The following is a 15869-nucleotide window of genomic DNA, read 5'->3' on the forward strand; positions in this document are numbered from 1 at the left end:
GTCGGGTTCCATGTGCATTAAACAGAAGAGCACGCAGCCCCTGTCCTTAATGATAGTGAGGCCGGTCAGTGAGTTAGCATGTAAAATAAGGGGCCAATGCCGCGTAACGGGGGACCCAGGAGACATGTGACTAAGTCCTCTGAAAGGAAAACAAGAACAAGTGGTCTGTTGCAGCCTGAGCTGCAGAAGAGTTCATTTTAAGCCTCACCTTGAAAGATGTGGAAAACCTAGTCGTTGTTTTCCATGAGTGACCGAAGGTAAGCTGACACTAGTGACTAACCTCCAAAATGGACTGATAGATTTCACAGAGGATGTTTCTCATCTCAGGTGCCCAGATCATCTCTAACTCCTTAAAAGCAACAAACAGCCCGGCCGGTGTGGCTCAGTGGTTGAGCATCAACCCATGCACCAAGAGGCCGCCAGTTCGAATCCCGGTCAAGGCCCATGCCCAGGTTGTGGGCCTGATCCTCAGTGCGGGGCATGCAGGAGGCGGCCAGTCGATGTTCTCTCTCATTGATGTTTCTGTCTCTCTCTCCCTCTCCCTTCCTCTCTCTCTAAAAATCAATAAAGAAAAACAAAGAAACAAAAGCCAGTATTTCTGCCTCTCTTTCTATTTTGTTCATCAGTTTATTTTGTCCAGTGTCAACAATAAAACTAAGGAAGAAAACAGCAGCAAACCCAGTACCTCTGTGATCCAGCAGGGGTCTGGGTAGCTCTCACTAGTGGCTTCATGAGCCCGGTTTTAGCAGATCTGATCACGAGGTAATGTTTTTGAGAATATTCTGAGAAACTACGAAACACAACACAAGTTGCAGAGTGGATAGGAAAGAAGAAAGGTCAGGAGACATGAAATGTGTGTGAGAGGAAGCAGGGTTCCTCTTGATTACATTTCCAACAGGAAATAATAAATTACGAGAAGATGTGAGACCAACGATGGTCCCGTGGATTATACTCTAAATCGAAATAAGCGAAGCAGCCAACAAATTCTAAATTTCCATTAGTGAGAGTAAGTTATATATCTCTGTCGTTCAAATTCTTCTCACAACTAATTCAGGCAGGAGGGGGTTTTCACTGATCGTTGAAAGTAGTATTAACCTCTCTGATCTTCTGTGTGTTTATTGCAAAAATGATAGAATTGGCGTAGACCAGAGATTCTCGAAGTGTGGTTCCCAGACCAGCAGCATCAGCATCAGCATCATTTAGGAACCTGTTAGATATTCAGATTCTTGGGCCCCACCTGAGACCTACTACATCAGAAGCTGGGTAGAGCCGGGCTATCTGTGCTTGAACATGCTCTCCGGGGGGTTCCGGTTCACGCTCTTGTGTGACAACCACCAGCATAGATAGCCTTCCAGATGATTGCACAGCTACATGACTCAATGATTCTATTAAAAACACATTATCCAGTATTAAATATGCACTATTTGATAATGTTTTTTTTAAAGACTATATATTAAATATACAGAGAGACTATCAGCTTTGGAGTGCTCAGATGTGAAGGGTCCTTCATCCCAGATGCATGAGATTTTGCACAGAACCTCTGACACTCAATTTTCTGATTTGTAAAATGGGACTAATGATGCCAATTGCCTAGAATTGTCTCGAGGAAAAAAAAGAGAGAGAATGTGACACATCTGTTCCATAGGCAGACATCTACAATAGTTGCAAGTGTAATTTTATTAAAATAATGGAGCAAACAAACCATTGTTGGATCCCTGCCCTTCTCTTTTAATAAACATCATAATCTAAGCAAAGAAAAAAAATAGCTCATATTGATCCATTCTGCTTAAATGGAGAGGGTTCTTTTCTGCAACACTGTCTCCCAAAGGAGACATATCTTTCTCAGAAAATGCAATATAAATAGATGTTAATATCCAAAGGGCCAATTAAGTGTCATTCAGTAAATGTCCTCTTGAATAAGGTACACAGGAAGGAGGAAAAAAGGCCTCATCCTGGCCAGGCCACCACCCCATGTTCTTTTGTCTGAGCTACTGCAGTGGGTTCCACACTGGTCTCCTGTTTCCCTCTTCCTCCATCCCCACCCACAGTGGTCCCAACACAGCAGAGAGAGATCCAGGTGCAGATTTTGTTTATGACACCACCCCTCTCAAAACCATCTCTTCTGGAGTCAAAGTCAAGTTTTTATTCTTACCAATGGCACCCTGCATAATCTAGTTCATATCATGCATCATGTCCTTTGACTCTTGTCCTCACAGAGTCACTCTAGTCTCACTGGCCTCCTAGCTTTTCTAAACTCCCAGGTTTGCCCCTGCCTCAGGACCTTTGCATTTGCTGTATCTTCTACCTGCGGTACTCTTCTGCCACATATCCAAGACTACCTCCCTCATTCCCTAACTTCCCCCAGGTGTCTACACAAATGTTATGTGGCCTTCCCACCTATTATTTCAATGCATGTCACCTTGACATTTCTCTGCTTTATTTGTCCTTAGAACTTCCCATGATCAAATTGTATCCTACAGTACATTTTCTGTTACTTATGCTAATGTCCTCCTCTATCTCAAGAATGTAAGCTCATTGGAAAAGCACCTGGCACACAATGACTCAATATATATAGAATTAATCAGTGAATAAATTAATGGGTTTATTTCCTTCATTTGTATTGTTTTACTTTGCTATTGTTATCTACCAATCAATTAATGACTAAAGTAAGATAGGTGACCAATGGAAAAAAAGGACAAATACAATGTGACCTTTTGTTATTGTTGTTTGGCCAAGTATAAATATAGAAAACAGAAAAGATGAATATACAGTAATTTAAAGGCATTTTACCACAAGATATTTTTTAGCCCTAGGGGAAACTTTCTTGGGGAAGCAGAAGAGTTTGGAGCAATAACCCTGGAATTAGAGCTCAGAACTTGACAAGTTACGGAAGCATGGACAAGCTAATCCACATTTTGAATTGCACTTTCCTCATCTGTGAAATGGGTTGGTTGCATTTAATACCTATAACCCATGGGACTAAAATGGAGCTGAAGTGAGACAGTATTCATAGATCACTTGCCATGGTGTCCAGCGTAAAGGGTCAATAAACATTGCCATAGGTATCATTGGAATTTAAGTCACTCAAATCTGGGTAGTCTGGAGAAAATGGAAGAGGTGAAGCATTTTCATGACAAATCATCTCGTTCCTATTGAGTGAATTTCAGGAACTGGGGTTATTATACACTAACTTGCCCAAATATGGTATTGAGGTGAAACCAGTTTCTGAAAATAAAACTGGCACCATTTTGAAAAGACTCAGTTTTTAAACATCAATATTGTTTCTGGACTCCCCTCAACCTCTGTTGGAGTCATGGCTCACTTCACTTGTTTTCTTGTTTAGGCACTACCGGGAGCAAACCAGTAACTACTAAAGAGAGTACTCCTCGCTCGAATCTGGGCTGTCAACAAAGACTAAGCAAAAGACACCATGGGGAATGGTGTTATTACAGCTGCAATGAGCAGCCAAGGGCTGGGCCAGCCTTCCCTACCCATCCCATCGCTCTCAGGTTGAGTGTTTGAATCCCCCCAGAAAGGCAGGCATTTGCATTTTTCACAAAGGGACCGCCGTGGGGGAAAGCAAGTCGTGTCAGTCAAAACTATTTATGAGACATGTCTGTATTCTGTTTTCTTATTCACTTGGGAGAAGGCATCTCAGATCACATATTTTTTCTGTCTGTACTAACAAAAGATTACATTATCACTTGGGTCTAAGATATACACCCAACATGGCAATAAACTCCTTCATAGTAATTAACTATTATGTTGGGGACTTTTAAAAAAAAAAATTAAATATGTGATTAAGACTTGAAAGTACCCCCACTGAACAACCTGGAGATGAAAATTACCATAAATATTCAAGTTAAAAGACACCTGAGTTCAGCATTGCACCTCTGGAACACCAGCCATCTTAAGCTTCTGACCTCAAGGACACTAAATGCAATGCTGACCCTGAACTGAGTACCTTTCAAAACAATTTTAAATTATACTGTCAATTGTAAATTAAGAATTTTTTGCCTCATTTAACATGATCACATAACAAACAAACAAGTACCAATACTAGGACAAGGATGTTCTGAATAATACAACAGAGGTCATATTTAAAACAATCCTTTAAGGTCTGCTGTTTGTTTTGAATCACTACCAGTGAGCATGACCCTCTGACCTTGTATAATTTTTTGCCAGGGCTCTTCAATGCCCTGATGGTAGTTGTTTTAAACAAAGGAACCCACCATTTGTATTTTAGAAAGAAAGAAATACAAACAAAATGAAGCAAGACACACAGGGGCCTCACCCCCCTGTCTGTGAGAGAGAACCAATTAGAGTGTTCTTGGTGAGAAGGTGAACGTGAGCTGTGACGAGACGTCAACACTACATTTGAAACAAACTTCATTGTGAGACAACTCCTGTGTATCTGGGAGAAGAAGGTAAACACACTCATAATTGAAGATTCTCCTTTGTCTGTCTGTGTCCTTTATGAATGGAATACATTGTTCAATTCTCTACCTGGAAATGGGTCACTTGAAGGCTTAATGTCCTACAGATGTCCAATTTCTAGTTTGAGAGGGACACTGAACTATGGTGGGGAAGAGGGCCCTTGACTGCAGCTAAGGGACTTTAAAATGGCACTTCAGTGTGTCTATGTGTAGCAGAAGGTAGGGAAGTAGAAAGAAATGAAATTTGAAAAGAAAAGGCCTGGAGTTTATGGGCTTTGGTATAGGAACTCTCTCTTCACCTGACCTAGTCCTAGAGAGCAAAATATTCATCCAAAATCCAGCAGAGAATAGACCCTTATTAGGGCTCTGGCAGAAACTGTCCTCCTGTTGTAATGAAATTTCCCCTCCTACCCTCAGGGATTTACCTGGGACATAACTAATTGTCTAGGAACTACATTTCCCAGCAACCCTAGCCACTGAGCATGGTCATGTGGCTCAGCTCTGGTCAATGGTGAATGAAAAAATGTGAGAAGACTACTTGTAATTCTTTAAAAGAAAAATAATTATTTCCTTTCTTCCTGTCCTTTATGGGCTGGATATGACGTAGGACATAGGAAAGAAGACAGCCCCATAGAGGACGTCAAGACAGGTCTGATTAATTATCAGTCAAATGCTACTTGGGGTCACAAGGCTGAAGATACCACAAGAGACGGCAATCCACAGCCCTTGGTCTTTTCCAAACATGGGTCCCTGAATGACATTGTGGAGTAGAGTCACCTACCTGTCCTGAACTAGTTTATGAGGAAGAAGTACATTCATATTGTGTTTAAGCCTCTGTTTCTGACCCTAACTACTTTGGATGCCCAGGTCTGAATGGCCACAATGTGTTGTTAATTCAGAATTCTTCCCAATACACATCCTATTGAGCCTAGAGAATCTTTTGTAGCCTTTCCTGTCCCTCCTTTCTCTCTTCATCCCCAGCAGTGTCCCTGCCATCTATAAGAATGGTGTAAGAGAGCCCTGGCCAGTTTGGCTCAGCTATTAGGGCATCAGCCTGCAGTCCAGAGAGACCTGGGTTCGGTTCCTGCTAAGGGTACCTTGGTTGCAGTTTGTCCCTGGCCCTGGTTGGGTAGTGCGGGTGGCAACCACTTGATGTATCCCTTTCACATCGATGTTTCTTTCTCTCTCTCCTCCTCCCACTCTATCTGAACAAAAAATGGAAAAATGTCCTTGGGCAAGGATAAAAAAAAAAAAAGAATGGTGTAAGAGAACAGCGATGTTCACTGGGTCAGGAATGGGGTTCAGCTCATGTGTGAGTATGTTACTGCTGCCAGACTCAGTATGCTACAGTTGCATTTGTTAACTCACGAACATTTTGTCACTGAATCACAATTTCCCTCTCATTTACTGAAATCTTTTTTTTTCCAGAGAGCATTTATTGAGTATCTACCATAGGCTGACTCATTCAATAGTCTTGAGTCTCCAACCTCTTCTCTTATTAATATGATAAATAAGTACACTATTTACATGAAGCAAATACCCTTGGAATTTCCTTCAAAACAAACCAAATGGCAATATAAAAGAAGTGGCTGAGAGGCACCGCAAATATGCAAGCTCCTGTTTATACAGAATTATTTGAGAGATGGAGAATGCAGAGTAAGCACTCTTCACAGATCTTTAACTACTTCCATCAAATATTCAGAGGCTCCTTTGAATGGAGTAGTAGGAGTTGCCCATGGGCACAGCAACCCTGTCTGTGCCCTACTGCTTTGTCAGGGCAGTAAGTGGAGCTCGGTTTTGTTTCCTCCACCTGTCTTTCTCTGGCTTCTTTCTGTAACATCTCAGAACCTGACACACAGTGATCAATGTGAGAGGCCAACGTGATCAAATGTAAGAGGTTTGCAATTGGGTTACATATTTGCTTGCATAAGAAACAAGGTGCCTTCCCTGTTTTCGTTTATGGCTGCATCAATGATAATATGTGACTATTGTGATTTTACAATTACTCATTCTCCTACATAGCATTCCTCATTGTGTCCCTGTCTATGAATCTGGCTTTTTGAGATATTAAAAAAAAACCAAAAAACAAAAAACAAAACACTCACATACACACTTAAGCCATTTAAAGAGATAAATTATAAGTCAATGCCACTTGGAGTCATGAAACTACTGCAAGAATCTGAAGACATTCTGAGAGGTAACAAGGTGAAGCCCTTAGCCTTTGCCAAAGTCACAGCCCCCTCTGCCTCCCAAGGACAAGTCTCAGCTCGAAACACGTTTGCGTTGGCATCAGAGGCAAGCTGGGCTTATCAAGAAGGTCGTATGAGATGAAACAATTGCAGATAAACTTTAAATAAGATACCAACTATTTATATGCCATTTACATGTTGGGGAAGGAGTATGGTTTGGGCTCCTTTCCCAGCGTCACCATATACAAGCTGAGTAATCCCGGGCAGAACATCAGTGTTTTCATCTAGTGAATGGGAATCTTACCGCTACCTCCCAATGTTGTTGTAAGAGTGTCATGAAATAATGCAGATAGTATATGCTCAATAAATTTGTGCTGAGTAAATGGATAAGCACATGTAAAAGCTCTACATGGTCTGGTCTTCCCACCCTTGCTTCCTGGTCGCTCCTTCAGCACACCAAGCGCCATCGCCATTGCGCTCCCTCTGTCTGCAGGGATTTTCTTCCAGACACCGTGGGAGCTTCCCCTCGCTTCGCTCACGTCCTGTTTAAATGCCCCCTTCTCAGTTCATTTACAACCACACACACCCCTTCCCCTAATCCCAGGCCCCTTGTCCTGCTTTGTTATTCTCCATCACACTTTGTTCATCTCTTATAAGGATACTTGATATTGGATTGGGAGCCCACCTAGATAATCCAGGACTGTCTCATCTTGAAATCATTACCTCAATTATTTTTACAAAGACCATCTTTGCCAATAAGGTCATATTCACAGGTTCTGGGGTAGAATGTGGACATATCTTTTTTTGTTTTTTTTTTTTTGGTTGTCAAATAATCTTTAATTGAAACATTTTCCTTTGTAGCTCTTAACTAGCCGGGCATTCCACAGCACCACTGTTGATGTCATCTATGATGTCATGAGGGTGGCGGTCATCAACATTGCAGCCCACAGACTGGGCAGTCCCCAGGATCTCCTTAATGGTTCCAGAGAGTTCTCTAGCTAAAGACCGGTGCCGCATCTGTTGGGCAATGTTGACAATCTCATCAAAAGTGATGTTTCCACTGTGCTTAATGTTTTTTTGCTTCTTTCTGTCTTGTGGTAGTTCTTTGAGGGCTTTGATGATCAGGGCGGAGGCAGAAGGCACTACCTCAATCTGGGCCTGTCTGTTCTGAATGGTCACTTTCACTGCAATCCTCAGACCCTTCCAATCACCGGTTGCTTTGTCAATGTCATCACCAACCTTTTTAGGAGACAGGCCCAGGGGGCTGATCTTGGGGGCCAGGGCAGACGTGGCACCGACTTCCCCACCGGTGCACCTCAGGTATACGACTTTGATCTCATTGGGGTCAAACTTCGGCGGCATGATGGAGGTGGCTGGTGTCGGATGAACCCGGATTCGGGTCGACCGAAGAAATTTGCACCCAAGCCTCCTCCGAACCGAAAAGAATATCTTTTTTTCTTTAAATTTCTTTCTTTTTATTGATTTGAGAGAGAGAGGAAGGGAGAGGGAGAGAGAGATGGAAACATCGATGAGAGAGAACATCGATTGCCTGCCTCCTGCATGCCCCCCCACTGGGGATCAGGCCACATCCTGGGCATGTGCCCTGATAGGGAATCAAACTGGTGACCTCTTGGTGCCTGGGTCAATGCTCAACCACTGAGCCACACCAGCCGGGCTGGGAATATGTTTTTAGCAGCCACTATTCAACCAACTACATATACTGTTCTCTCTTCAGTGTCTATAAGAAAGGTACACTGAGGCACAAAATATCCTTCACATCAAGTGTCCTCTGGTCGGATCCAATCATTCAAAGGTGTAAATGACCACACAGAACCAATTCTGACAGGAGAAGCAAAATACGAGTATTCTTTTCTAAGAATGGCACATCCATTAACACAGTTGCCAGATAATTCCTCAGAACCTTCCTGATTTGCATAAATACTTCCCAGTCAATTTCTATCTTTCTTAATTTAAAACGAAAGTGGCAGCTTCATGGCTAAGGCACCGGACACGATCCGGCAGCTCCACATTGAATGCATACTGAACCACTGAAGCAGAAGAGATGAAAAATATCCATTATCAGTATTGGTCATGACATGCTTGAACATACTGAATAACCCTCACTTGCACGAACAATAAACTCACTTAAATGGGATATGAGAATTCAAACCAATGCAAGATTACTTGTGCTAAGTGGTCTAAATAGAGGGTTATAAATGCATTCTCAGTTGCAAGAATAACACAAAAAATGGAATTGCTACAGTTGCTCACATCAACAAACATGAATTGCTTACCCCCTTTGTGTGGGTTTTTACTCTGAGTAGGCACTGGAGGGGGTTTTTAAGAACGAATATAAAGTCATCTTTTTCCTCAATCTAGAGGACCACGACAACAGTCTCACATAATCAGATAGGTGTAGTCTTTTGGGAGATTCATGATAACAGTCTCACATAACAACAGTCTCACATAACAACATTTTGATAAACATTTATGTCACCTCTGTGTAGGTCCATGCACCAAAAGTTGAGCCCTAGGAGTTTGGGGACTGACAAGAGAGAGAAGAGAATAGCCAAATATTAGAAAAGAAAATGGCCAAATAGTCTCAAAGTAGAAGTTGGAGTAGTAAAGACTGGCAAAGGAGGTCCTGTGGATTTTGAAAAAAGGAGGTGGGACATCTTGTTGGTGATAAAACCCATGGAGGTTTGGAAGGGGCATTGGAAGTGAGAAGCTAGAGAAAAGAAAATGGGTGCAGAGTGAGGAAGATGTACCTCAAGTCAAATTTTGTCCTCAAGAGAGAAGTGGTAGGGAGTGAGTGAACCTAGGCACGGGCCATGCACACAGAGTGATTACTACAGAGAGACACGATAAAGAATTACATTCACAAGGTGCCTACTCTGGGACAGGAGTTCAGCGACATTTTCTATACTGGCTGTAGTTTTACAACCACTATTGACATCGTGCTGGATAATCTTTGTTCTGGGTGGATATCCTGTGCATTGTAGGATGTTTAATAGCCTCTCTGACGTCTACCCATCAGACAGTGGTAGCGATCCCCAGTTGTGACAATCAGAATTCTCACCAGACACTGCCAAATGCCCCCTTGGAGACAAAATAGTTCCCAGGTTAGAACTGCTGATAAATACTGTTTTGTCTCATCTAACCAGTGTGGCTCGGTGGATTGAGCATTTCCCCATGGACTGAGAGGTCCCTGTTCGATTCCTGGTCAGGACACATGCGCTGGTTGCGGGCTCCAATCCCCAGTAGGGGGCGTGCAGGAGGCAGCCGATCGATATTTCTCTCTCACATAGATATTTCCCTTTCCCTTCCTCTATCTCTATAAAAATTAATAAAACATTTTTAAAAATTAAAAAATATACTCTTTTGTCCCATTTTCTTCTTATGAGAACTCTATGAGGCAGTATTACTAGCCTCATTTTATTGTTGAGGAAAACAGTCATGTAAAAGTTAAAGTATGTACTAGAGGGTACACAACTGGGAAGGACCCTTGTTCTTTGAGATATGTGGTGTAATTATACACACACACACACACACACATATACACACACACACATACACACACTCAATACGTTATTTTACTTTCCACTTAGCTATAGCCTTTTTCTTTACAGAAGCATTAAAATTTTATGTAGTCACTATATCAGTTTTCAACTTATAGTTTTGGTAACATACTTAAAGTCTGCCTAACCACAAGATCATAAAAAATTCACCTGTGATTTCCTCCTGTTTATTATGTTTTTCTTGAACACATATCTTGGTACCATCAGGAATTTATTTGATGTGAGGATATGTGTAGACACATGAATATGCGTTGTGTGCTTATACATGTTATTTGTTCCTTGTTTAACAACCAAAGAGAAAAGGATAAGAAAAATTGGTATTCTCCTGAATCCTATTACTTGGAGATGGCCACAGGACATTTTAAAAATATTCTTCAAGTCACCTCTGTATGGATACACGCAACAAGAGCTGAGCCAGAGGAATTTTGAGACTGGCAAAGAGAAAATAAAATAGACAAATACTAGTAACACTGGGGGATATTTATAACGAGGAAGTAGAAAAGAGAAAAGAGGGGTTTTTAAAAAGAGTTAGAAAGAATACAGTTAAATAAGGAGGCGAGTGAGAAGTATATAACATACTGGGAACCGAGAAAAGAGATATTTGCACAGTGTTGACATTTCAAACATCAAACGTAGTTGTAAAGTTGCTGCTGACGGAACCTCAGAGGATGTGCAGTTGGGTGTCTGAAGAGGTGTTTTGGGGAGAACAAGAAGAGTAAACAGCGTGTAACTACATTAAGATACACAGTCGAGTGAATAAGGAGAATTCTAGAGGCATAGAGTAGAAGCTTCTTTATCGAGAAAATAAGGGTGAAGAAATGGCAGGAGACAATATCTTTGGGGAAAAAGGATCCAGGAAAACTAGGTAGTGAGGCTTCTAAACTTGGACTCCACGAACATTTGGGGATTAAGTGACTGTAAAATCCTTAAAAGTATATTTAACTTCTGTGAGTATATGTATCTTATTCAGAGGAAACAGTTTTTATACAATTATTACTAAGTACTAAGAACTACTTTGTTAGAGGAGAGGGCAGCTTCTGTTGATTTATAACAAAGCAGAAAGACCCAATAAAATGCACTAGACTGGGAAGCCGAGAGTCGTAGGAGATATTTGATTGAACAATGTCTAAGAAGAGGTGACAGTAGCCGGAGTCACGGGTATGCCCTGGGTAGAAAAGTCTAGTCCTGAGATCTTTTGTTCTTCCTTCACCATTTTCTATGATCACTAAGAGAAAGAGCTATCCAGAATTAACAAATAAATAACCCTAAGCAAAAAAATTAGAAACTAAACCAAACCAAACCAAAAAAACTTTACCGAAATGGCATTCATCCTGATTTCTGAATAGTGGAAGCACTTTTTCCTTTGTTCTCTTTTTCACTATTTTACAAAATTTCTTCAGTTAATATATGTCCATTTTAAAGTCTCATAAGATACAAGATGTCATTAAAATCAATGCATTATGAGCATGTCCCATGGACTGAGAGGTCCCGGTTTGATTCCTGGTCAGGGCACATGCCCGGGTTTTGGGCTTGATCCCCAGTAGGGGGCGTGCAGGAGGCAGCTGTTTGATGTTTCTCTCTCACATTGATGTTTCTCTCTCTCTCTCTCCCTTCCCCTCTCTCTAAAATATCAATTAAAACATATTTTAAAAATCAAATCAAATCAATGCATTAATGTGTTTTGTTTTTTTCAAAATAATTCTAGGGAAAATGATGCATGATACAAGCCAAATGGATTTCTCCAAGGAAGGTCTCTATGCTAAAATATAAACAGCATTAGGGCTTCAGAGACAAGCGTGGACAATTTGGAACAGTACAATTATATTACACCCTGAAGACTTGAGCTGGTCACTAGCTCTGGCATGGCCTGACTTCAGCTCTGAGCACCCAGTTGTGAGATTCTACTGTCCCACCTGTGAACTGGAACAGTGATGCTGTCTACCCAGAATTTCTAAGTGGGTTAAATGGATTACTTAAAAGAACAGATGATTAATAAATGCTCATTGTTAGATGTCTGTGTCTGTGTCACCTTAACTGACACCATTGCCCTGATAAGAGCTGCAGCTGGTAGTTAATCTCTTTCCACTCGCCACTTTTATTTATTTATTTAAATCACCCGAGGACATGTTTTCAAATAATTAATTTTAGAAAGAGAGGAAGGGAGAGGGAGAAACAGACACACACACACACATAAACATCAATCAGTTGCCTCCTGTAAACGCCCCAACCAGGGATCCAACCTGCAACCTAGGTATGTGCTCTGACTGGGAATTGATCCTAGTCTTTTGCTGTTCTGGACAACACTCCAACCAGCTGAGCTACTCTGCCCGGGCTCTACTCTCCACCTTTTAAAAGTGACCCAGAAAATTACAGTGAGTGTAGTTATGGGAACAAGTTATAGGAACAAATTAGTTTTAGAAGCCAGGGAGACTAATGGACACAACCTGGACTTCTGTGTTGGGTAGATTGGAGCTAATGCCCCATCTTCCACATATAAGCTATGTTCATTGTGAAAAACCTTCTTGAGCTTCAATATTATTATCTATAACATGAGTATATGAGCCTGGCCAGTGTGGCTCAGTGGTTGAGCATCGACCCACGCACCAAGAGGTTGCCGGTTCGATTCCCGGTCAGGGCACATGCCCAGGTTGTGGGCCCGATCCCCAGTGGGGGGCATGCAGGAGGCGGCCAATCGATGTTCTCTCTCATCAATGTTTCTATCTCTCTCTCTCCCCCTCCCTTCCTCTCTCTCTCAAATCAATAAAGAAAAAATAAAATTATAAAATGAGGATATGAACAACTTAAAATCTGGCTTCCGGGACAATGAAATGAGATTCACATTAGGAGAGAGATCAGGATGGGACTAGGGGGAGGTGAGTGAGGGAAACTGCGTAAGGTGTAAACTGTTCTTGGTTTAAAATCTTGATGTTTTGTTTATGGATTCATATGTTAATTTTTATTTGTATAAAGTGTTATTTATTTTGATGACTGAGGTTTTGGGCACCCCTTCTTAAATTCTGCGCCTGAAGAGAACACCTCACTTGCCTCATTTCAGTCCTGGCCCCCGGTGCTGTCAATCACTGAGCACCTACACTGGGTCTAACACTGCACTGAACACTGTCATTTCACGCATTTGCTCGTAAGGAAATGTTTGGCGTGGGGCCTCACCGAGAGCGAGGCTGCATCCTTGTCACCATCACCGTCAGTAACAACCCCATCGTCATCATGATCACCATCATCAACACCATCACCGTTATCACCATCATCGCCATCGCCATCATTACCATCATTATCCCTATCCTCATTATTATCTTTGTCATTATCATTATCATCATCACTGTTATCATCATTCATTATGATTTTCTAAATCATTGCAACTGAATTTCATAGTATTTCCCAGTGGCAGCTCCCTCATGCTTATTAAGAAGCTGACATTCTCCCCTTACAAGGCTCAAAACTTAAACAAGGCTGTTTCCGTTGTTGACGTCATTCATGTTATTGCTGAGTCATGTTATATTATGATCTGGGCCAGCGAGTGATCATTCAATCAGATGACTCTCATGAACACGGAGACTGGCCAGGCAGAGTGAATGGGGCAGGGCCCCTCTGAGCTCAGGGTTGGCTTTTGTAAGGCTGCCTCACATTGTCCCACAAAGAAGCACACCCTGTCCTCAGAGCTGACATTTCCATGCTCCTAATGCTCAGGGTTGTTCCTGTTCAGGAAGCTGATGAGTCATGGGGTAGAAGCGATGGGAAGAGGAAGGGGTTTGCTCTGGTGTTTATCCGTGAGTGGTGAGTGTGTGTGAGAGTGTGTGTGTGTCTCTGTGTGTGTGTGCTTGCAGTTTGGATGATTTCTCAAATGGTTTTAGATATGCAACAGGAAAGGACTATAATAGCCTCCCAGCTACTGCCCAACCTGGGAAAACCTGGAGTCACTAATTGCCTTTTTTCCTAAAATGGAAGTTATCTCATCAGCCCAAAGGTTTCACTTTCCTTTGCTCTGTAAGCCTTTTAATCTAAGATAGTGTCATATAAACAAACAAGGGAGAAAACACGAAGATGAAAACTCTTCAGGTTCATCCAGTTTTGAATCCCACTTGACAAATACAGCAATGCCTGTCTTGATGATGGCCATGAGATTTCTGATCTGACCCCCCTCCCTCCTCGCCATGAAACGTAACTACAGTGTGCTTTCTCGTAATTAAAAGAGATCAATTCTGCCCTGGCTGATGTGGCTCAGTTGGTTAAGCCATGCACTGAGAGGTTGCTGGTTCGATTCCCAGTCAGAGCACATGCCCAGGCAGCAGGCTCGATCCCCAGTAGGGGGCGTGCAGGAGGCAGCAGATTAATGTCTCTCTCATTGATGTTTCTCTTCCCCTTCCTCTCTCTCTAAACTCAATAAAAAATAATAATAATAAAGCTATCGACTCCGCAGTAGCACATGGGGCACCGGGTAATCCTTCTCCTCAATAGATGCAGCACGAGCCCCGAGGCCATCTGGTTATACCCAATCAGCAGTCAGCCAGGAGAGCGTGAGTGGCTTTGCACTTCAGGAGGGTGTGTAACTGGGAAAGAGTATCACTTCTACTTTGAAAATAGTTATTTGCTGTGTTTTCAGGGCACTCTGTGGGATTGTAAGGAAATACCACAAGATTCAGTGGTTTAAAGCAACAAAGAGGTTTCTTTTTCCCTCATGTAGCAGTGTGGGGTGGTGGTTCGACTTGGGATGGTGGTACTGGTGGTATTGGTTATCTATCTTGTTGCCATCTCCTCCCCAGCACATGCCCTCATTGACTTAGCTAAAGATGACTCACTACTATGTCTGCATTCCAGCCGGAGGGGAGGGAGGAATTAGAAAGAGAGAGCATGTTCCTTTTCTTTCAAGGGCATGACTTGAAGTGCATACATCATGCCCACTCATGTCTCATTGGCTATCACCTGGTTAGATAGCCACACCTCGCTGGAAAAAGGAATCTTTAGCTGGGTGACCATGTGCCCGGCTAAAATTGCTACTGCTACTGAAGAAGAAAGGATGGGTATTGAATCCCAGGAGTCTCAGCCACAGTGGATTTGAATTAATATTTGCCCAAGAATAGAGAGAGGGCTTCCTAATCTGGAGTTCCCCTTCCCAAGCCTCAGGTCATGATGACAATTAACAGTGGTAATAAAAATGATGGAAATTATGATAGCAACAGCTAACATTTATTGATTTCTTGCTTTATGCCTCTTTATGCTAAATGCTTTTACACATTATGCTATTTTACCTTCAGGAGATTCCTACAGAGTCAAAATATAATTATCCCCATTCTACCCGGAACCGAGATGTAGTAAGTTCAGAAACATGTCCAAGGTCATGAAACTAGCCAAGTACGATCTAAATCCATGTGTCTCTATGTCCAGTTGGTCTCTCAACCACTCTGCTGAGTTAACTGTGATCTGAAATGCTTCAACATTTCAAAGAGCTGAACCAAACTGCAAACTTCTCCATAATCAGATCATCTAATCCAGCTAAAAGGTGTTTGTTTGGGACTTGATTAGAGTCAGTTTAGAATGGTCCTTCCATGTATCAAAGATTAGTAAGAATTTCTGGACCTTACATAAACCTTGGTTAGTCTCTAAAAAAACAGAAAAAACAATGAATGCTTGTGCGTTTAATGCAGTTCGCT

General features: G+C 42.0%; 2 protein-coding genes across 2 annotated transcripts in view; both read right to left on the reverse strand.

Annotated features, from left to right (window-relative positions):
• CDH13 (cadherin 13) overlaps nucleotides 1-15869 on the reverse strand; it is an 840526-nt gene that overhangs the window by 707363 nt on the left and 117294 nt on the right. The gene's annotated exons all lie outside the window — the stretch shown is intronic.
• On the reverse strand, nucleotides 7433-8061 carry LOC118639204 (60S ribosomal protein L12-like). Its single transcript, XM_036275474.1, has one exon. It carries the CDS (start codon nucleotides 7985-7987, stop codon nucleotides 7490-7492), a length of 498 nt encoding a protein of 165 aa, XP_036131367.1. The 5' UTR covers nucleotides 7988-8061; the 3' UTR covers nucleotides 7433-7489.

Source organism: Molossus molossus, unplaced genomic scaffold (assembly GCF_014108415.1).
Source record: "Molossus molossus isolate mMolMol1 unplaced genomic scaffold, mMolMol1.p scaffold_m16_p_21, whole genome shotgun sequence".
Lineage (NCBI taxonomy): Eukaryota > Metazoa > Chordata > Mammalia > Chiroptera > Molossidae > Molossus > Molossus molossus.